The sequence below is a fragment of the Melanostigma gelatinosum genome, assembly GCF_949748355.1.
Source record: "Melanostigma gelatinosum genome assembly, chromosome: 13".
NCBI classification, from domain to species: domain Eukaryota; kingdom Metazoa; phylum Chordata; class Actinopteri; order Perciformes; family Zoarcidae; genus Melanostigma; species Melanostigma gelatinosum.
The window spans coordinates 3,401,197-3,425,199 of NC_136646.1; the positions used below are offsets into that span (position 1 = coordinate 3,401,197).

General features: G+C 42.0%; 1 protein-coding gene across 1 annotated transcript in view; it reads left to right on the top strand.

The window, feature by feature from the left end:
- Nucleotides 1–215: 215 nt before the first annotated feature.
- The window catches only part of LOC306787528 (syntaxin-binding protein 4), a gene marked incomplete at its 5' end in the record, with an annotated part of 100,226 nt that continues 76,438 nt past the window's right edge, over nt 216–24,003 (top strand). The window contains one exon of the mRNA XM_079282691.1: nt 216–280. Within this exon, the coding sequence (XP_079138817.1) occupies nt 216–280 (65 nt within the window). The remainder of the gene's footprint in view (nt 281–24,003) is intronic.

Sequence of the window (24,003 nt, forward strand, 5' to 3'; positions counted from 1 at the left end):
TGTCGGTCCGATCAGAGCGTCCCGTTACCGGCGAGCAGCGTCCGTCCCATTGATTTGAAGGGGAATGAATGCTGACACATCCACGCGGTCGGTCAGAGAGGGCACGCGCTGCACGAGCTGGAGAGCGGGCAGAGTGATGCGTTTAAGGGACGGGGCCACTTAGCTGCTACTGTGGAAGTCCACTACAGCGGAACACCTGCACACGTTTGGACAACATGTCTCTGCTCAAACAGCGGGGGAGAGAGCTCGAGCGGTTCGACGGACTGTCGCTCATCTACTGGTACGTGAAACGGGTTTGGCTTCAACACCTGCGCGGACAGAGAGCGCAATAATAAGTCTAGAAAACTTCATTATGAATCTGCAAATGGGTCTTTCCCTGAAACATTTCTTTCAGACAGTTTGAGAGGTTGGGCTCTCTTATGGTATATGTGTCTCACTGCTTCTTCACACTATGGAACGTGGAGTCAGCACTAAGTTGATCCGATCTCAACTCACAGATGACCAATCATAATTAATATGCATGCTCAGTGTTGACCAACAATGTGTGAAGTCTAACATTTTAGTATTCACCTGATAAAGGATGTGCGATGTATGTGTGTGGGACTGTTGGTGAGGATCACGGTTCAGATGGCTCTTTTTATTTCTTGATTCATTTTAATTCTGAACATACATATCTAAATAATATAACACAAGATACACCATGTCAGAATGGAAGGGAATGGTATTTGTTTCAGTAGCAGTGATGATCAAACCCTGCACATCATTCACAGTAACACTGCATCATATGCAGTGATTCAAGTAGTTAAAGTCTCTTGCATTTTGAAGAACATATTGCAATGCCAGTGATTGATTGATTATTATTTTTGTGAAATATGGAATTACATGACGCAATATTTAGAGCCAAATCGTAAAGTATTTCGCATGTGTAAAGCAACAGAGAAACTGAGCCTCTCCCGGGTAAAGAATGTCAGTCTTCATATAAAACGAGATGAATCGTGATGACATGTCAACCATGGGAAAGTAGGGCATTTGGAGAGGGGGGTTCATTCTGGTCTTGTGATGTGTCCTGAGGGGAGGAGTCAGCTGAATGTAGGTGCTGAGTGGACTGTTGAGGCTGGGTCAGCCGGTAGCGCTTAAAGGCAGGCTGAGGAGAGGTGAAGTGACAGTGTTGAGTAGCCGTCTCTCCCACAGACAGAACCACCCCTAAAGTTTCCCTCATGATTCTCTCCTCCCAGAAGTTGCCCGAGCTCTGGGACTACTTTCTGATTTACATCTCAGGAGCCCTAGAGTTTAATCCTGACAGCAGAGACATAGACCTGGGACTGTTTCCTCTCAGGATGAACCCCACCATTAAGACCAGGTATGTGTGGCACACAGGCAGAGTCAGGAGCAGCCGGGAGGAGGGATGCTTGATAATCTGCTCTTATACGTGACATTGATGTGCTTCACGGCAAAAGTTCAGCGATGTTGAGAAACACGGAGAACGAGTCATGTGTGGAATGCTCATTGGTTAAATCTCTTGAAAGATGTGCTGTTTTGCAGGAATAACAGAAACTGGTTTGTTTAGACAAGATATAAGTCTGTAGATTGTGTTTAGTAATATCGTAGTACAAAAAGACTCATTATAGATAAGAGATTTATTGATTTATTGATAGATTTATTGATAATCGTAACAAAAAGCAATTATTTTAATCAAATGGCTTGTTTTACGATTTTCCTGAAACATAATCTTGATAGAGGTGTGACAGTACTCGGGCAGGAAGGAAATGATTGTCGGTCATCCTGACTGATTAATGAATTTGTATTGATGCAATGAGTAAACAATCCAATGTCTGCCCTGTAGCTGCATCATCCGTCACTCAAAGTGAAAGCCATGGTTGATTAGATGTTGTAAGGCGGTTTGGCTGCAGTAGAGGTTGTACAGTATATGAAAGCATAATGACTCATCACGATGTGTGGCCTACAAGAGAAAGGAAAAGATGTGAAATGAAGAGATCATTGTGCCTGGACTGTTCCGTATTGAAGATTTGGAGCATCTGGTTCCCTGTGTGGTCCGTGAGCCACCAGGTGGTCCCCTGCAAAGGGAAGAATCGTCTCTCCTGAGGCCATGGATAGTGTGGAACAGTAACCTTCTGTGCTCTTATTTTGGGACGGCATCAATCAATGGCAAAAGCTGTCACGTGTGGTCTATTGTTGCCTTCACACTAACTTATTATGACCCAAGAGGAGCTCACATAGAGTCTTACCGACTGACCGGTTACTCATTCATTGGACAGTGGTGATGTCATCCTGCATCATCAGTGCTGGACCTCGTTTGTCATAATAATGAATAGGTAGAAACCAGGAGGATGTGATTCTGCTGTGGACTGGCTGAATGCCTGGGAGGAGGATGTACAGGAAGATATCTCTTCAGTGGAGTGAACTTTGACCCTCTTGCTCATACATCTCTTGCACAGAGCATTGTGGGTCAGAGTAGCCAGAAAAGCACGTTTGCTTGCATACATGTACATATGTAGGACATCCTGGTATTTTTGACATACTGCATTTGACATACGATGTCATACTGGGACCTCCAAATCATATATTTTTGGCAAACTAAATAGGTAGTTTTGGTGCTAGAATGCACGGACATTTATCTCTGTCAGCACTGTTGCCGTTGCTTGCACTGTTAGCACCGATAGCTTCTATAGCTGCCTGCTCAGCTGCCGCCATGTTGAGAGTTGTGGAGGCAACAGAAATGTTCTGAGTTTGGTATTGAGCACTTTTTAACAGTAGCATTCAAGACACATGTATTTAGTGTGGACAAGAGAAAGGAAAGACGCTGCATCACTGCCTTTGGGATGGTGGGCAGATGAGAGTTTGGGTGCGAGGTATCACATGCAGTAGGCAGGACGATTGGCATGTAATTACCTCTACACCTTCCGTTGTGTATCCTAGAAATTGATCCAATTCATTCTATCATCTAAAAAGATAACAGTGTTGCTCCAGGCTAAGCGTCTCATAGCGTTATCTTGGGAAATATAAGGTGGCAGCGTTTTGACCAGTGGCTCAGGGAGGCGGCCTCCTGCCTCTCAATGGAGAAAATCCTTTGTAATTGTTCAAGGTAAAGTGAGACCTTTGATTCAATCTGGGAAGCTTTCATTCACTTATGTAAGATATGTATGAAGCATTACAAGAGGCTGAGGAGAAGGGACAATATCTGAGTGATGAATGGCTGTTTCTATGAGCAGGGAGGAAAAGTAACCTTTTACATAATTCTTTATTTACTCATTTACCTTACGTTATTTTATCTATTTTAATGTTTTGTCATTTAGTGTTGAAAAAACAACAACCTGGGTGACCAGAGGCATTGGTCCGGTAATAACCAGGGAGGATAGTTACTGTGTAGCCGCGACATTTCAACTGGTTTTTCATGAGCAACTGTTAAAAGTCTGATCACCATCAGCTGTGTTCACAGGCAAAGTCTCACGCTACAACATATGCATAAAATGTACCTTTTTTAAATCACATACCTCCGGTTACACTGTCCTCTGGTTGGTCTCCTTTGATTTGACAATACAAGCTGAGTTGGAACAGAACTCACCAAGTGCCACTGAACTGTATGGTTTTAAGAGCACAATGATTTACTTTGGTGGTTTTCTGAAGTATTGCATGAAACAGATATGGGAGTGTGCAGATATGTGGAGTTACTGCCACTGTGTCATTGGACAATGTGCTGGTGCTGTGTTTGTCCATAGCACAATGACATAAGGGCTGCAGGTCAAAGGAAAAGGTGCTTATGGATATTATAGCAGAGTATACATGTCATTCCTGTTGATGTAGATGATTTAATTGAACTCATTGTGTTCTGAAACATTTGACCAGCATGGAGCATGAATCACACATTGCAGCTGCCAACTCAGATCAAACCGGATGTTGAGACAGATGGTGCACTGCTGAGTGCAAACGCTGTTCTTTTCTTTTTCTCTGTCTCTTCCACTTCAATTTCATATCTTGCTTTGGGCACTAGATGCCTGGCAGAAGCATCCGGCCAATATTGGCCTTTTGTTCAATTTCAAATTCCAGCCTGTCAGTTTCACTGCCCTCTGAAACGATGGACGGAGGTTCCTGCTGTGACACATTTGTATTATTGTGTTGTGGGAGGATTTTCTCAGCTGTCACTAAAACCTGAAATTTACCTTACCTGTCTCCGATTGAAAAAGGTTGTCTGGAACAGTTTTTAAGATAACTTTATTGGTAACTGACGGGTGGATAGACAGGATGGAGAGCTGTAGTATAGCTGCTGTTAAAGGAGACTCTAGATTAGATGACCTGTTGACGAGTGACCTCTGGCTGAAGCGAGGCGTGGTGGTGGATAACAAGGTAGAAGTGTGGCAGAAATCCAGAGACGAGGGTTAGAAGCAGGTCACTGGCTGCTTATTGGAAGCCTGCTGGGAAACTCACTCCCCGAGATCAACAGGGGCCGCTTGGGTTACAGTTGTTATCAAGGTGGAAACTTTCTATGGTAATTAACATGAATAAAATGTAAACACATGAGCTATATGTTCAGGATGTGTACTATGTTAAATGCCGATATAAACAAACCTTTTCCCATATCAAGCAGACAAAATCCATTCATTTGCCAAATGAAATGAAAGAATGGTCAAGCCAACAGGGTGGGCTGTGTGTAATTTGACTGAATACTGGCTATGGTCTCAGTTCATAATTGGAAAATAACGATTTTGTAATTGAAAGTTGAAGAATATCTGAAAAATATTCCGACCCTCTGCAACCCTGCTTAAGACAGTCCAAGAAAATCTGACCAAATCAAACAAACAGGACTTTCCTTCAGGAGCCGCTGATCATTTCCAGCGTGAGAGTAAAAGTAAATGCTGACATTTAGTCACGTGAGTCGTTGGTGTCGTAAGTCACGTGACTCGCGTTAAGTAGCCAAGTCTACGTCAACCACGATCTTTTCCTGAAGTGTTTTTGTTGCCTAAACCTAACGTTTATTTTGCAACGTCTCGTGTATTGACAGTTGTTCAAAACTGGCGCTAGAGGAGTTTAAAGAGCGTCACACTTTGAAGCTTATAGCCACTGACCAAGCTGCAATTATTTGACGCATTGGTGTGAGAATGTGTCAGTATTATCACACTACACCATACATCTGACAACAATCAAAGCAGGCACGGTGTTCTCTATGATGGATTACAGGAATCTAGGACGTTTTGAAGTGGCTCTCTGTAACTTTAGTGTATGGAACGACTGTGATAATGATAATTGCTAAAATGTTAAAGAGCAACAATAGCACAAGTAGAAATGGGTCATACGGTGTTGCGGTGTATTGAATTCTGCAAGTGTTTCATTGCTTATGAATTCAACCTTTGTATTTGTAAGATAATGAATGTGTTATTATCTTTGCCAGGCGATTATGTTTTTAGCCGTGTGTTTGCGCGTACACATTTTATTTTTACTGACAGCCGACTCCTCACTGTGACTAACACCTGCTTCAGTCTGGCTGCCGCTTTCTGACAGATTACAAATTGTTCCTCTCGTGATTTACACGCCTCAGTAAGACAATTGCATGACGAGTTGGAGTTGAGAAAAGACATGAACGATCGGAATGTTTCACAGTTTACAAGTTAATGTTAAACCAATAAGAAGCTAAATTATCGGTGATGATAGCCTGTGGTTTCCCAGATTGTATTTCAGCTAATGTGTTCTTCCTCTTTTGCTCTTCATCGGACTTTTTACCTGCAGTCAACCAAAGCCTGCGCCAACGTGATTACAAACGGAAACCAGAATGCTTCTGATGCCAAAATCCATTTTTTTAAATCCAGATATTCCACCTAAAGGTGCGTTCACACACCAAAACTCGCCGGGGACCATTTGTGGTCATTCGCGGCAGACGCGCAGGAGAGGGGGTGTGGCTCATCGCCCTGGAAGCTGTTCAACTGTCCGCCATCAACCATGGAAAAAATAACCTCTATTTCTGCTTAGTACTTTTTGTGGAAGTCCCAGATATCCCGGGAAACTAAACGCCGTCATGTCTGGTTCATAACATTGTCCAGAGGAGCTCCGTGTATTTCATCGAGGTGTATTCACTGTGTCTAGCAAGCCACACGTCGCTGTTTACTACAGCTGTATGAACACAAAATCAACAGATTTAGCTGTGAATTAACTGCAATAAACGGACAAAAAGGGATGCCAAAGTAACTACATACTGATGGCGATTTGTAAAAAGTCTGAATTCATGTTTTGTTAGTTATCTCCGCAAGACGACAAACAAATCACTTTTAAAATACTTGTTTTCTCAATGGAGCTCGGATCGATCGGTGCTAGGCTATGCTAACATTGTAGCAGCTCCAACAACACTCAAAATAACGTCATGTCGGCGTAAAAACATCGCAGTCTTTTTCATTGTTAGTACCATATGGTTTACACACATATTTATACACATAGTTTGGTCTCTACTGATATGAGGTAGCGTAGAGCTCTGGGTGAACACAGACGGCTAGTAGTATTTGTTTCCTGATTCAACAAAGGCAGGACGTCAGTGATGACAGGGGGAGCATCTCAATGCTGATAGGCTATCGTGCCACAGTGGCATGCGATTTTTTTCGCCGGAGTTGGAAAATTTCAACTTGGGCATTTGGCGATTGACGCCATCGCGAATTCGCGCCACTCCAGTCTCATCGTGTCTGTGCATAGACTTTGTTTGTAATCTGCTCACGCGGATAATTTGTGCCGCGTTTGGTGTGAACGCCTTTACACTGTAGATCTACGACAGTGAGAACCTTTCTTTGAAACTAACCTCACAGATAGTCCAGTTTATTTAAGATATAGACAATTTTGTTTGTTTGACTTGGTGTCCTTGAATTCATTTTCATGGTGAAAGTGACCACAGGCTGTGACAGTGGTGGCAGGTGTGACTGGACGCCCTTGGACAGGCTATTTACTCGACTGCTGTCTGTAGTATTCAGGCCTCTGGTGGCAACAAGCATCACTTTGGTTGTGCTGTGACAGAGGAAAACAACATGCTCTCATTAAGTCACCTGGCCTCAGCATCTCTCACCACCGTCTCTGGGACACATTGTTATGTTGTACATATGTCCTTTGTTTCTTTCCTGTAAACTCAAGATCAGTATTACATACTATTTATTTAGAAACACCCACTGCTGTTTTTCGTTTCTGTCTCCACCTGTGAACAGGCTGTTGAAAGACATTCATTGAAGAAGTAGACAAGGCAAACTCAGGGGAACAGTATTTTAGAGCATAGGTCTTCTTTGGTTCAGAATTTCGGACTTGATGCAAAAAGACCTGCTGAAAAAAACTAACCCTAACCCGCCAGTCATCAATAGATTTATTTAGAAAAGCAGAGCGACCAGGGGTTGTATTCACAAAGCATCATCACGTTAAAAGTAGCTCCTAAGTTGCAGCGATAGGAGAAACTCCTAAAAGTCAGTGCTAACTCAATGGCTTCTAAGTGTTTGCTAAGAGCAGTTCACAAGGCGTTTCAGCACTAAGAGTAGCTCCTCAGTCCAAGAGAAGTTAGAGGTCCAGAGGACTTCTAAGTCCAACTCACAGTCAGGAATGTGCTCCAGCTGATGTGTTTTAACGTGTCAGTGTTTTGTAAAAATAGAATAACATTGATCATTTATTCAGCCATTACATAAGGGTTCAATCAGACTGCCAAGAAATTAAAACAATAGCACTGGAGATAACAATTCGCTCAAACTGCTTGGACACAACGGAAAAATGTCTTCAGACCGGAATTTGTTTGACAGTTCCTTAAGATAATTTAATCACCATGAACTGCCATAAATGCATAAATAAAGCGGATTATCCTGTAGAACTGGTGCAATAAAAGAATTACATACCAACTATTTATCTGAATTGTTTTTAATTTGGTCTTCTTACACCTGAAATTTTTCATTTTCCGTTCACTGACACAAACTGCTCACCTGTCAGACACCATTCACTGTGGATATTGTGTCATAGTTCACTCATGAAACATGATGTCATCCATAGCATCTGGGTCACCCCAACCCCTTCTCTTAGCTAAAGAGTTCTTCCAGGAACTGCCCCCTCTAATTTCTGCCTGTGTGTATGCATGTGTGTGTTGTTTGCGCTGTTGACCTTCTTTATTCTTACCATGTCTGTAACACACTTTAGTCAGCTCATGTTGTTTTAAATGTGCTATAGAGATAAATTGTATTTGATTTAATTGAAGTATTGGATGAAAAGTTACGGGATCACCAAGGTTACGGCAATTCATCCTCTGGGGACAATGAATGCACAACCATTTAGCTAGAGTGACAAAAAGCCCAAACTGGACCTTTTTAAATAATTTGACCAGATCCTTTAGTGGCAAAGAGTGAATAATGTCTGAACACATCCTATGACTAATCTTTGATAACAATGTGAAAAGAAATGAGTGTGTGTGTATATTAGTGCTGGGTGGTATGACCAAAAATTTGTTTCACGGTATTTTTTAAGATTCTGGCGGTTTCACGGTATATCACGGTATTTCCTTTTTTCCTTGACTGTGTTTTTATATAGGTTTATAATGGCTTACTCTACTGTCAGAAGTACATAGAATATAGAAGCATTTTAATGCCATAATGTATAAAGGCGTTGCTTACTGTAGGGTGTGCTCGGTATACCGGTTCATCTCCGTCCAGTAGTGAGGTAATATGTCGTTACAGTCAGCTAGCTTTGTGTAGTCCGTGACGTCTGGCCTCCCTAACGCTGCGGGGAGAGTTTGTAGCGTGTGTGCTGCTGTTGGTTTTCATGCTAAGCTAGTTTAGCATAGCGTGCCTCTCCCAGAACACACAAGCATCACCAGAGTGCAATGTTTTTCTTCCGTGGTGGGCGTGTCAGACAGCACGTTGGGTGGGTTGCCAGGTTGAGCGCAGTGGCTCCACCGAAAGAACATCATATTTCCCACAATTTAGGCTTCTGCATTTTCCAAATGCACTATTATTTAAACCTATTGTTCGGTTTGTAATGCGTACTGAACCGTGAGCCTCGTACCGAACGGATTGATACGAATATGTGCATTGTTACACCCCTAATATACATGTATATACTGTATGTATATATGTGTGTGTATGTATACGTATGCATGTTTATACCTTTTGTTGGTTGTTCTGCTGTTAACAGTACTGAGTAATGAATGCTAATGTGATTTACAGTCTTCACAGAATACACGTTTTAGGAGTTGGTGTTAATGTAAGCGGACTTACATGAAACAGTCTGTTTAGCTGCATCCAACTTTTTAAGGGGAGTTCCGAAAGGTGAATAGGATAAAACATGTGAGGAATGGATCCCACCATAAAACTTCACCAGTTGATTACTTACTTTGATAACATTAATGACTTATTACTCAAGACAATTATGGTTTGTATTACAAGTTTTCTTAAAATTAAAGTGCAACCTAAAGCATTGGGGTGGGAATCACCAGAGGTCCCGCGATACGATATTATCACGATACTGCGATATTCAAATGAGTATTGCGATAACATAAGCATATATTGCGATTTCTTACTTTTTTCAACTTCAAATGATGTCCCCAAAGGAAAACTGTGTAAACATGTTTTATCTAATAAGATAAAGTTGTCAGTCTGTTCATCTCACTTCAATCATTTTTATTGCAGCAGAATATGATTGTCAAGCAGACAGACTGACCAACAATGTCATAAATGTAGCATGAACCTGACAAACTGAACAGTTTGTATTACTACATAGTCCAACTTAACTAAATGCAAACGTGTGGACTCAGTATATGAACTATAACTTATATAAGTAGGATATTAGAGTTATATAACTCTGTATAACTTGCGATGCGTGGACGTCAAGGGCAGAGAGCCAGTTATGCGCTGCACTCTCCCCATGAGCCGGCTACTGTTGGCAGATTTAACCCCGTAATAAAAGATCGATACTTGGCGTCCGTGTATCGACACAATATCGCCACGCAAAATATCGCGATACTATGCTGTATCGATTTTTTCCCCCACCCCTATTAGAGCATTGAAATGACATTTGAAATACAACAGCAATGTGTCTTCAGAAAGATGTTTTTATTGTTTAAGCCTTCGCAAACCATGTCTGCTGGTATGAAAATGTCAGATGTTGGAAATTAAAACTACGACAACACACCAACTGAGAATCTTACTTCTGTCATGTGGTGGTGTGCAAACGCCTTTTCTCTGGATAATCCAAAGACCTTCATGTTAACAGCGTTTTGGTGCTAATTTTGCAGTTGGTGCTATTTCCAACAAAAACTCCTCACAAGAAGAATTGTGGACAATGGGACATTTTCTTTATTTCTTTTTTAACAAACTAACCCTGTGATCCTCCTTTTTCATTTGTTCAAGGCTGTGACCACTAAAATGACATTGAGCTCTAATGCATCTCAATCCCACAGCAGATCAAACTGATCCTACCTGCATGGCTAAATACTACTATGAGGCAATGTCTTTTTGTGAATTTAGTGAAGTGACTCTCTTAAAAGAAGGCTATACTAATATTCAAAACAATGAACGTTTTTAGATGTACGATTCATGGCCAACAAATAATGTTTTTTAATAAACAATGCAGAAAAAGAGTGCAAGAGAGCATTTATTTGTACATTTTATTTTATTTGTACATATTTACTGTCGTAATTTATTGTTCTTTGTAAAATGTGAAACACTGTTGGGGCTGAAATACATCACATGTTGCTGTCATCCAATGAAGTGGAACCAATGCATACATCTAAGTCTGTTTTTAAGTTTGTCTGTGCCTTAATGTTGGTGATTTAATGCTGAAAAGGGAACATTTAGGAAAACCGTGCATTTGTGGGAGATTTCAAATACCTTTTGGAACAAGGTTCTCATTTACACCCAGGACTAACAGGTTCTATGGGGCTCTTCAGGACTGCCCTGTACCCCTCTAAACTGCTGCATTATCATCTCCTGTAGTGGTCTTTTACATTTTGCAGACTCTTAAGAGACACTTTGAGAATCAGCTCCATTCTTCCTTGTCAGGTAAAATCAATTCACAGTAATGGGATTCCAATTCACCTCTCATCGACTGCTCTCATCCTCGTTCCCTCTGGTGACGATCGATTGGCTGGGAATGACTTCTTTGGGTTTGATTTTCTCTCCACAGAAGATATGGATCCTGATGCAAGATGCTGACGGTTTGCCTTCAGGGTAGTTTGCTTGTTGCTGTTTTTTTCCTCTCCACCTATTGATGTTTCCTTACTTAGCTGAGTGGTCCGTTGGGTCTATTCAGGAATGTCAAACGTGTCAGACACTTGTCCTGTTCTTCATCTCCAGTGAGGGGATGTAAGTGTGCTGCTGGTGTGTGACCTAACAGTTGTAATTAGCTGAGACGAGCTCTTTGCCTTTCATGTAACTGAAGGCTAATTAAGTAGTATAGGAAGCACTGTCTTCCAATGCTGATGAGATGAGCCATATCGGCCGTTTGTTGTATGTTGTCCTTTTACTTTGTCTTAGTCATCTATAGTGGTTATTTGCACACAATTCCAATTATTAGAAAAATAATTGAGTAATTTTCAGTTTACAGTTTACTTAAATAAATATAAATAAATACAAAACACACACACACTCAGTACACACACTACAGCTTCAAACTTCAGCAATTATTTTGCAGCAATATGAGCATATTTTCCTTCTCTGGCAAAATACGACACGTCTCATGACTTATTTTATTTTACCAGTTGGTGGCGGTAATGCGCCAATTCATCGTTTGCCAACCGCCAGTTGGTCTCAAAGGAGGAGAAGAAGAAGCTTCCGCGTGCCTGTGTTGTTGTGATTATGAGCGACAGCGCTACGTACCTCGTTGTAATAATACTATGAGTGAGGAGCGGAGGACCGAGTCCTGCTGCCAGGACGGAGTCATCAGAGTAGTGTAAAAAAAGGATTTCAATCGGCGCAGGCACCGAACGGAGGCACCGAAATCTGCGTTGCGTTTCGGTCCGGTAGAAACCGGACGTATAGGAACCGGTTACATACCGGCACCGTTTTTCGGTACCCAACCCCACTTATGTCTCTAGTCTTCACCTGCAGTTCAGGGTGCAGGGAGACCTAACGCAGCAGGAGGACTTTTGCACTGTTCACAGACTCGGGTATACATGTCCAACTTGTCCAAGAGGACTTTTCAAGGACATGGAATATCTCCTCGAGCTGTGTCTTCGGCTGCACATCTCCTTGGCCTTGTCAGAGAGAGTGTTCTCTGCACTCTGGTGCCTGAACACCAGGCTGCCCAACACAGTCACACAGAAGAGACTCACACACCTGGCCTTGCCAACACATTATCAACTTGTCAAACATATGCGCTAGGTCAGTGGCTCTTCAAACCATGAGGCTCTATGGGGCCTCTCGAGGGTCAGTCACGGCAGGTCAGTTTCTACTTGTTACATGCACGGTGTCTTCTCACAATAAACTCTGTTAGGTTTAGGAAAAGAGCTTGGTTAGGGATGACCTGATTGACTCACAACAGTATCTAATAATAGACACAGGTGGGTTTACATTTGAGATACTTAAAAGTGTGACGGTGTCAGACGCCAAGGAGCGCTGACCGAGCTTTGGTATCGGATGAGTTGGGAGTGAGACTGGCTTGGCCTTGCTGCACCAGAACATTCTGGACAAACTGGACATTCCAGTGCCTGCGGGTTAAGAGGAGTGAGGGGTCAGCTGTCAAAGAATAAATAAATAAAACAGTTCATGTTATATTTGTCAATAAAATATATCTTCAAAAAGTGTGAAACACTGCAACCACAAGAGCTCTTTGAGCATGCATAATAAATGAGCACCAAACGTATTAGGCTAATGGGATCAGTTGTTTGGCCTTGGACGGACACACAGACACATACAGTAGATACACTCAGACTGTCAGGTGGGACATCTGAAGCTAGAGAGAGAGAGAGAGAGAGAGAGAGAGAGAGGAATCGGAGGCGAGGGGAACGGAGAGGTGCGTTGGGGAGAGACCGGGAGAAGAAATCTAACGGGAGTCAGAGGAAGATGAGACGGAGGAAGGAGGAAGGGATAGCACAGACAAATGGGGAGCACATCGGCCCATCGCGGAGTCAAAAAAAAAGAGGAAACGAGAGTGAGCATCAGACTGGGAAAAAAAGAGGAAATATGATGAAAAGTATCTGTGTCTGGGCTTCACTTGGATTGGCAACGCAGATTGCCCAAAGCCACAGTGCGTGGTGTGCAGTGAGGTTCTGGCTAACAGTCTGAAGCTCTTATTTACGTCGCCACCTGAACACCAAGCATGCCAGTGCAAGTCAAAAGCCCCTTACATTCTTTATATCGAAATTGGAGGAGTTACAAAACAGCCAAAAACAACTGTAGTCTCATTCTATGTGTGGTTGATTGTAAATGAAATGTGATAATCTGCCTCTGAGTCTGTGCGTGTGTGCTCGCATCCTGATTGCTCTTTAAAAGTGACGCCTTGTGGAACTGAAAGTTATTGAAACTTTGTTGCAGTGTTTCAGGGCGTTTTCACACCTTCAGTTCGTTTGCTTTGTTGCAGTTGCTCCTTTGTTCGGTTTGTGTTCACACTGCAACATTTAACAGCGGACTAAATGTTGTAAACAAACGCCACGCGCGAGCAAACTGTTCTCTCATTGGTCCAATTTCTATGCGCTATAAATCGGCTCTGTTGCTTCTACTTTATTAAGATGTGGGGGATTGGGGGTGCGTGAACCCGGTCGGGATGTAGAAGGGGGTGCGTGGCCTAAAAAGTTTGGGAACCGCCGTTCTAATCCATCCCGACTTCACTTTTCTACTTCAAAAGCCTTCAAAATGTCCACAACTTAAAACACAATAAATGTACTTGGAGATCAAAGAGAGGCAGAAGAGAACATCGGTAAACTAATCCAAGGTGAACCTCTCATACTCAGCTGTGTAGTCACACAGCAGTGGTACATTTTAATCTTTGAAATATGCAAATGCAAAATGAGACTTATTTATATTTTGTTATTAATATTTCAGAGGAGGGATAAGCCGTTGATATTTTTCAGTCTTGTTTTTCCACACTCTCCTACAGAAGGCCGAAGAGGCCACAGGTTTAATTATTTTTGTTTCCCAAGATCACAGAATTATTATTTTATGACGTCAACATCATTACTATACAACTGCAGCTGCAGCCAACAGAGAAACTCTCTTAATATCCTATAACATTCCTATAGGAACCCATAGTATGTGTGTAACTGTTAACAGCTAGTTTACCAAATACGATACTGTAGTATTACAATTAGCTATAAGGGCTGCAAGTCGTGCAGCATGTTGTCTGCAGCGGGTGCACAGCAGCTCGTTGACTACAGATCACGTTACAGACACTCTGACTCCCCTGGAGTCGACATGAGCCAATATCCACCTCCTGATTGTGTTTCACTGATGTTTTGTACTGCGAGTAACGCTTTGGTGTGTTTTTCAGGGCCAGATTTAGTGATTTGAGGGCTCCAGGCAAATGCTGTCCTGCTCTACTTTTCACCCTTTCTCTAACTGGAAATGCTGACATCGGCAGTGGTAGAAGAAGTAGTGAATTAAAATGATTAACTCCTAAAAGTAAAACTATTAACAACACACTAATAGAAATCCTGCATTCAAATGTTTACTTCACGTGAAGAGTGACAGAGAGGAATTATCAGCACAATGTACCAAAATGTACTTTCAATTCTAATATGATGCTGGATAGTTAAATGAATAATAATGTATCATATTTGAATTGTTATATTTTGTGAGTCATATCTGATTCTGCAACATTTCCCTGTCAGGTACATGTAGTACTACAATGTTCTCCTCTGAAGTAGAAGTACACAGTTAGTAGTATACAGATGAGTTGCATGTTTCTAAAAGCTGTGGGGCCTTTGTGAGTCATTTCAAGGTACAATGAGTTAGAATATGTAAACATCATAATAAATCCATAGCTGTTGTCGGCCCTTTGTTTGGCCAGTAGCCTTGCCTAACCATAACGTCTGTCCCTGGTGTTTTTCCTCAGTGTATTTCTCTGGTGAGTAGCTGTGACTTGGTGTGTGATGTCATGGCAGCTGTACTAATGAAGACCCAATGACGAACAGAGTTGAGTGTGAAGTGGTTTTTACGAGCGGTTCTCCAGAAATCTGCAAGCAGCAGCCTCACAGGCCCGTTCTGCACGGACACTGCACTAGTTACTGGAATTCCAGCCTGGAACATCACATCCATCCAACTTGTATCGCTATTTAACTCTGGGCCAAAGTTTGTGTGTAGTATTATTCCTCATTAAGATCTTCCAGAGAATCATCTCTTTCTCCTCTCATGCAATCTGCATTCTACCTCGTGTGACCTTATAACATCTTGTCATGGCTAGTAGCATCATGAATCAGATTAAGAAGATATTCCTGGGCTTTCTGTGGATATTCAGACTCGTTGCCTACATCCCTTTTCTTTACCTGCTTCTCTTGTGCACGGTCGTGCAGCCTGGCGCCACAGAGCCAGCATGAGGAGAGCAGAGAGCATGTCGTCCACTAATCCCAGGATCGGCGGTTCGATGCCCGTCTTCTCCGGTCCGCCTGTGGAAGTGTCCTTTGACAATATACTGAATCCCAAATTGTGGTCCTGTTTAGTAGCAGGGCCAAACTGGGACAGTCAAACTGAATCTGTGTCTTGCTCTAAATTGACTGGATCAGCACTTTTTTTCGCCTGTGTGTTCAGCTCTCAGTGCTTTTGTAGCTTCTATGCACATATCAGCCTTGTGTTAAAAGTTACTGATTGCATCAGCCGTATGAAAGCTGTGTTCCCGCTGATACTTGTAATCTGAAGGACTTGAAAAATGCAGTGGATCTCTGTCAGCGGTACTATTCTTCAGTGAAACCAGATGTGGATATATTCTGCTCGAGACAAGGACAAACAGCACCAGCAGAGACAGCCACAGTACGCTGTTGATGAAATGCAAGCCAGCACACCTCCAACACTTCCTCCTTCGTCCTTCCAACGCCTTTCCTTTGCTGTGCCGTGGAAAACACTTGCACTCTGCCAACATGGCAACCATTCTGCTGACCTGTGAGTAACGGTTTTGCTTACCGCTTAGCTCAGCACCAGTATCCCCATCTCTGCTACAAAACATACATACAATGCAGTTTAGTGCGAACCACTGAATGTTAACATAACTGTGTTTGTTTAGCAGACCTTCATATTCTTATACTGCTGGTTTACCTGGACCTGTGAGAATGTCTTCTCTCCACTGAACCTGCAGCCTCTCGTTCTCATCTATAGAGGGCAGCCTTGTAACTGGAAACACTCCTCAGTGATCACCCATGTCTTTAGTTTTTGTCCTTTTTTGTATTGCTCTCTATTACACACACATACACACACAATCATGCTCACACAAGAGCTATAAATGTGTGCGTGTGCCAGCATGTGTTCCTCTGTGATTGGGTATGGGCTTGTTTGATTTCTCAGGGAAGATTGGATAATCCTATAATCTGATAACGACCCACTGTGCAGATTTAGTGATTAAAGTTCTGAGGCAAATGGTTGTTGCCATGGCTGCCAAATAGAAGAAGAGAATAAATCTGTGTGGGATGATAATGTGTGTGTGTGTGTGTGTGTGTGTGTGTGTGAAGACGCATGCTGAAGTCGTGCTGAAATGTGCATGTGCAATCACAATCTGAATCAGGAACAGCTTTATTGTAGGTTTTCACATTTAGGAATTTAGTGTTTTAGTGGGAAATGGTCACAATAAACATCAATACAAACACTGCTTAGGTCAAGAATCTTGAATATGAAATAGAAATGTACAGTTCCGATATATCTATTTTAAAATAAAAAGAATACAAAATAAGAAATATTTATTAATAATGTGCAACAGTATAATATATGAGCATTAATGTAATGCAGTTCGATTTGGAGACTTTACGTTGTGTCCATGGGCTGGGATGAGAGTCATGAACCTTTTCTTGTGGTGTGAGGTTGATGACTGCAGCCCCTTGTTGATTTGTTATCATCTTTTCTGCTCGCCTCAACATCCTGGAGGCGTACAGGTCCTAAGGGATGGCAGATTGCAGCCAATCACCTTCGCTGCAGACCAAATGATATGCTCAGAAGGTCTGCCCTTGTCCTTGGCAGTGGCAGCAGCGTACCACATGGTGATGGAGGAGGAGAGGATGGACTCAGCCAGTCTCCCTGGTGCGTGTTGGTACACAGCAGTCCTCACAGCTGATGTAGGACGCCACAGCCTCTGTGTGTGTACTCATCCAGACAAACTATTGGAAGCAGTCAGTAGAGTCCGAGCATGAAGGTCCTCAACAGCTTCATCGTTACATTACTTAGATATCCTCACAACAGGAAATCAGGTGGAGCATGACATGCTCACAGTGTCCCAGTGCAGCGTGGGGCACGGACGGTGTCATAGTAGGCACCGTGTTCATGGCTGAGGATTCCTTTGTTAACACACACACACAGTACACACACATCTGTGGCAAACGTCAGTAATTGTACTGTCAGTAACAGTAATTGTCTTCTTTTCGGTAGTTATTTTTAATGTCAGCAGATGATGAATATCATACAGCAGAGATTTGAAAGTTCCCCGTATAGTTGACTGACCTATGTTTTGGATTGTCAAAGTTATTTTATTTGATGGTGACAATGAGCTATGAGTGAGGATGCACAAGTGTATCCTTTGCGGAAGTCTTTTGATGAATAATAGAGGCGTGACACATTCTTGTCACATAATACCACGTTATGAATTGAATTAGTCGTACATATTTAAGTTTTCATGAACACAGAGATCAAATATCAAACACAGTTTGATATTTGGTTTTTGGTTTAACACGTCATATTTAATATTTAATATTCATATTTTCATGTCGTTCATTTGCGCTGATTTGCCAGCCAGCGTTTCTCAGATTGGAGTGAGACGAGGAGAAATGTGGTGTCGTGATCTTCACAATAGAACATCTTTGATGTGTCGAGTCTTGGCCAATCAGCGTTCAGATGTGTACAGCGTCTTCATTTCCCTCCGTTAAAGTTGAAGTTACGTTATGTTCCGTTACCGTTCATACTTGCTGGGTTAAGTTAACGTCCGCTACATGCGGAACTTTGTCGACTGTTAACGTTCGTCATGATCGCGATTTAGGAGGAAAAAACGTAACGTGATGAAACGTGCAGCCCCCCCGTGTTCCGGTTCAGTTCATGCGGTCACTCGTTAACGTTAAACCCGAACACCGAACATCTGGTTGCAGGTTGTTTGTTTTAACTCAAAGTAGAATGACGATGATTTCGTGGTCAGAATAACTTTCATGACCATGAAACATGAGGCCCAGATACTGAAGAGATGATGAGGTCAAAGAGCTTCAGGGAGGAGAGGCTGTCTGTAGCGCAGCTTGACGCAGGGCTGAGCTGTGAGTGGAGCTGGGCCTGGATAAAGGTGGAGCTGTGCCTGGATAAAGGTGGAGGTCTAAACAGACGTGAGTACAGCTTCCCGCTGTCAGTGTTTTAAATACATTGATAAGGCAGCGTATGCTAAATGCAGCTTCTGCTCCAAGGAGATGAACTACAGCAACAAGGGCTCACATGTCCTCTCATCACACTGTACACACTGTGATGACCACAGCCAGTGGACCAACAGTCCCACGTTGCTCTCAAGAACCCTGAAGTAATGAGAGGGTTACGGTGCCTGTACCTTCATTTCAGCAGGTTGCTAATGCAGAGGAGTGTATAGATCACAGCTGTTATTTTACTCTTGGTAAGCTACCTTAGCCAGAGTAGATTATCATTTTCATTTAAATAATTAAACTGGATTGAATGCATATTAATTGCAAATAGAAGATAGGCCACAATTCTAACAGCTTTGCAGTAACAGTGGAAGTTAATATGAAGCCGTACAGTAACAGAGTTCAATGAAACATTTGCACTACAAAAGGGAAAGCAATATGTGCACGAGCTGGATGCTACTACCTACTAAAGCTCTTATTGATGTGTCAGTGTTATGAATGCCTGTCAACCAGAGTATATTTATAAATGTTTATTCTTTTAATCAAACTATTGTCTCTCATTCGTTTGTGTCATTTAAGGTATACGGTATGCTTTGGAATTCTCATTGTTAGTTTCAATACTACATTTTCTCACTTTTTCATGTATACACTGAGATTTCACAAAATGTTTGGTCATGGAAATTTGGTTTAAAGTCATGGAAAAGTCATGGAAATCCATTGGTCAAAATGTGTATGAACCCTGATCATAAACATACTTTATACATCATTACCTGTGTGTTGCAATGTTCAACTCATGTTCCCTCTAATTGTGTTGTATTAATCAGCGGTCGTTCAAATTTTCTCAACATTCAAACCATATGCATTCATCTACATCATCTTTAATTAATTCGTCTATGAATTAGCCTTAAGGGCCATCACCAGGGAACAGGAACAAGTTATTACATGACCGATACTGGTCTATTGGTCAGCTGCTTCAATGCTTCAATGAAGGAATGACGATTGGCTATAGCATTGACATGTGTGAAGGGGGCAGCTATTTCAATGATTGATGGCACAGTAAATGACTCGTCTGGCAGCTCTCTTCTGGGAAAATTTGTAGTTTCCTCAATACACAGCGGCAGGAAGTGGAGACTCTGAAATGAGAGGAGGGGTGAGTACAAAATAAAACAGGAAACTAAGATGACTAAATGCAAAAAAACAGAGAAACATAACCTAAGGAGCTTGATGATATGGGACCGATAGTGGAAAATGACACGATGTGAAGAGGGCGTGGCAGTGTTTTTATCCTTAATTTATTCAGGGAAGATTCGTTGAGAGCGAAGCTCTCGTTTGCAGGAATGCTGATTTGACATTGCCAAGGAGCTTTTTCTCATGGCACACCAGTCTCTAAAAAATACTGAATCCCTTTCTCCTTAACATTTAACCACAGCCGCAGTAATAATTAGATCACCTGTCGTCCAACTTTCATTCATGCCAACTGCATGGACAAGCAAAAGTTGGGAACGAAAAGGAGCGTGTTTGAGTTATCAGCATATATAAAAACTAAATTATTGACATCAATATAATTATTAATGGCAGTAAGATTATTAACAATTAATAATAACGGGGCACCACTCTGAGAACAGGGACCAATAACCAAACGATAAACGATAAAAGTATCATAATTAGTGTTCACTCACAATGTCAGTAGTCTGAGTACTATTACTGATTCAGAGTGAAAGTGAAGGTTTAAGTTCGAGCAACAGACCACATGTCAGCTATTATCACAATACATGCACAAAGTAATCAGACATTTGTGTGTGCTGGTCAAAGAGGATGAAAAAAGAAAAGGTAATTTAAGCAAAACACAAACAAGATAATAACACACAATGAGCTAACAAAGCCCAGACACCAAATAAGCCCTTACTGTGAGATGGCCTCAACCTCTTTAGCACGACGCCCCCGAGTTTGGGGGCTCTCGGGCTCAGCACCCCTGAAAATATTGTTCGAAAAATGCCCTTATTGTTCGCCAGTATTGTGGATTTGTCCAGTTGTTTTTCCGGATTAAACAGCAACGTATGGGCAACACTATCATCTAAGTCAGGGGTTCTTAACCTTTTTGACCTCGGGGCCCAACTTTTCAAGTACAAAGTGTCCCGGGGCCCACTCTGACTATATGCATCAAAAGTGTCAGACAACCTGTAGGTCATACAGAAACAGAGCAGTGGGCCTTTGGAGTCAGTAAAAATTTAAGATTGTTGTCCGCATAAAATAAAAAAGTATCTTTCAGGATAAATAACTGCCTGTGGCTGTATATGTACAGGTAAAGGACAGTATAGGGCTGTAACTACAATATCAGTGAACAACTGCCTCAAATTTGAAGAAGATTGGACAAAGTATGACCATTCTACAGTGTTTCTTCATGAAGAGATCCAGGCGGAGCTCTAAAAGAACATTTGGAGACCCAAATGGACACATGGTAACCAAATGATATTCTGACACACTAAAGGTGTTTCTCCCTTTATATTTTGATATTATATTATTTTCCTTTTATTATTAGCCTTTGCAAATTGCAAAAACTATGTATATATGGCCGAAGACATGGTGTGTGAGTAGCGGACTTAATGGCTGCGACCGAGCGCACGAACGAGAATGAGAATAGCTCAGTTACGCAAACGTTGGTTGACGGCTTATGGAAGAGGAGGATAAGGTTTGTACTATAAGTACTAGCATTTTCTGAAGGCAGTAGCTCCATGGTAACATCCGCTAGCACGTTATCGGGTCTGTAATGTGTCTTTTTCTGTCGAAATGCTGCAAGATACGACTTGCAGCGGTTATGGCGACTTTGGACAGTGTGTGTGTGGGCTCCTTTTGTGGAGAAACCATAAGAAATGAAAGAAAATTGATGATTTCTTTGCAAAGATGAGGATTTTGGGCATGCTGGGACACCAAACACGGACATGTTTTGTGACGTATTTGCGCAAACAAGCCGTAGGAACGGAAGGGGAGGGGATCGAGGATGCCGGTGTTGAACAGGCAAAACCCTTGTTAAATAAATAAGATGATACAATGTGATGATCACAAAGACATTTATTATCATGTGTATGTAAACCTGCATACACAACAAGAAGCCCAACAGACTTTCCCACGAGCGTTGGATGTTTCGTCGCTTGGTGTCGCTTTATTTTCGAAGGCTTCAGAGCTTCGTTTGATAGCATTAGCCCACATTCCACACACTGAGCACTCGGCTCTGCCTCGTTGCCTCCGTTCACAAAGCCGTACTTCAGAAAGTCAGGGTTGTACTTGCGCACACATTTAGACTTTTGGGGGGTATGGCACCACTGTCGTCTTCATTTTTTCTTTTTAATAACTTATCCATAACTTTCGCTACAGGCTAGCGGCTAGCTGAGTGTCTTCTTCTGCTTATTGCAGCTTGTTAAACAACTGACTGACGCATTACCACCACCAGGTGGTGGGAAGCTGTATTGTAACTGAGCGTCTCATGGATAACAGTAATATCTCTGGTGTCTTCAATTGATAACCTATGCGGTCCCGCGGCCCTCGCGGCCCACAGGTACAAAACTGAAAGTTTTTCGCGGCCCTCTAGGTGGCGCTCGCGGCCGAATCATGGGCCGCGGCCCTATGGTTAAGAATCACTGATCTAAGTCACTTCTTACACACTCCAAACATAACTATAAACTACTAATATAAGCATCTAGAAAATGTGTCATAACAGCATGGAATTCTGGGCAGAAATCGCCGTTATGTGTACGGCAAATCATGATTTACACCCTGATGCTAGCAGCTACCGAGCTAACCAATGCATTTAATAGCAGTAGCACCTGTGGCCGAACGCATAAATACCTCCGGTTTTGCTCTCCGTGGAACCACTAGGAAGCTGTGAGTGGAGAACGGTACCATGGCACTGCCCTTTGCCGAAAAAAATCGTGGGTTTTTGGTCCAGTTTTGTGAAAAATTTGTAAAATATCGTCGCAGATTATCCGTTTCAAAGCTAGAATCATTGATGCCAACTGCATCCTGTTTACTTCCGAGCTGTTTCCAGAATAAGAGTGGTCAATCCAGCATGGGCGAGCGGTCAGACTTCCTGCGAGCGGAATTTTACACTCAGGGAGACACGGCACTTCTTGCTGAGACTCTGACGCTTCGAAGGCGGGTTCAATGACTGAGATCGACCAATCATAGGCTGACTTGGAGCCCCATAGACACACATGAACTGAGAAAATCCTATAAATGACAGCCAGAAACATACTCTGATGATGTTAGGAATCTCAAAATGATTCATAGCAGCTGTATTTGGATGTATTGAATAATATGAGTGATAAAAAAGTGAAATATATAGTTATATAGTATATAAAAGTACAATGCAAGAGCTGCAACAGCTGGTTCGAAAATGATGACCTCGTGTGACCTCTCTGCACTAAAGCCTCTTATTCTTCACTTTATCCCACTTTAACCTTTATTCAGCAACTACTGATCAGTTGTGCAATGATTTGGGAGAGTTTTCAGGGAGCTGCTGCATTATTTCAACAACACAATATCAATAAAAGTGCTTTTTTTTCAGGCGAACCTGAATATTTTCAATTTAAGCTGTGTAATGTCTTCATTTACTATATTAAGCAGCAACATATACACAATATTACCCACTGAACAATCTCCCCAGTGTTGTGATCTGATTATAGCCTCAACAATTATTAAAATAGACCTTGTAGTTACAGAACTGTGAGTTCCTCGGTCCGCTCAGGATCGCGAGCTCCGTGCTGCGTGGCAATAAACTCTCTTTGTGTCAGAGATAGTTTCTTCGGCTCAGTAAGGGAATTTTTCTTCCATATAACCGGCATAAAGTCGACTTGATTGGAAAGAGAATTTGTCTTTCTCTTTCTCTCAAGACTGCGTTTTTTTCACTTCTGCAGGCAAGTTGTCCGCTTCTTCTCTTTCAGGATGCGAAAATAAAACCAGAATAATGGTCTTGGTCTAGCGAATTGAAGACTGGCCTAGGTTCTCTTAAAAGCAGCAAAGCTATGTTTCTGTGCCTCCTTGCAAGCGCATTGAATCACGCGGAGTGGCTGTTGGGATCTAAAGGAGCGTGTTTGGGTTATCAGCATTTAAGAAACTGAATTCTTGACATCAATAGAATTATTGATGTATGTAACAATTATTAATGATTATTAATATAAACGGGGCACCACCCTGCGAACAGGGACCAATAACCAAACGATAAAACTAAGTCACATAATTAGTAGTCACTCATAATGTCAATAGTCTGCGTATGACTATACATTCAGTGACAGTGAAGGTTTTAAGTTCGAGCACAGGCTACTACATACAGTTTTATCAAATACATATGCACAAGTAATCACAGACGACTGCTCCTTAAAGTATAACAGAGTTTATTAAATCAAAATAATAAATGATCAGATCAATTACTATTGCAACCAACAAACGTTATCATACAATTTTATATGCCTAAACTAAAGAATGAATAAAATGGATGAGAGTGTATGTCTGTGTGTGTGTGTGTGTATGTGTGTGTGTGT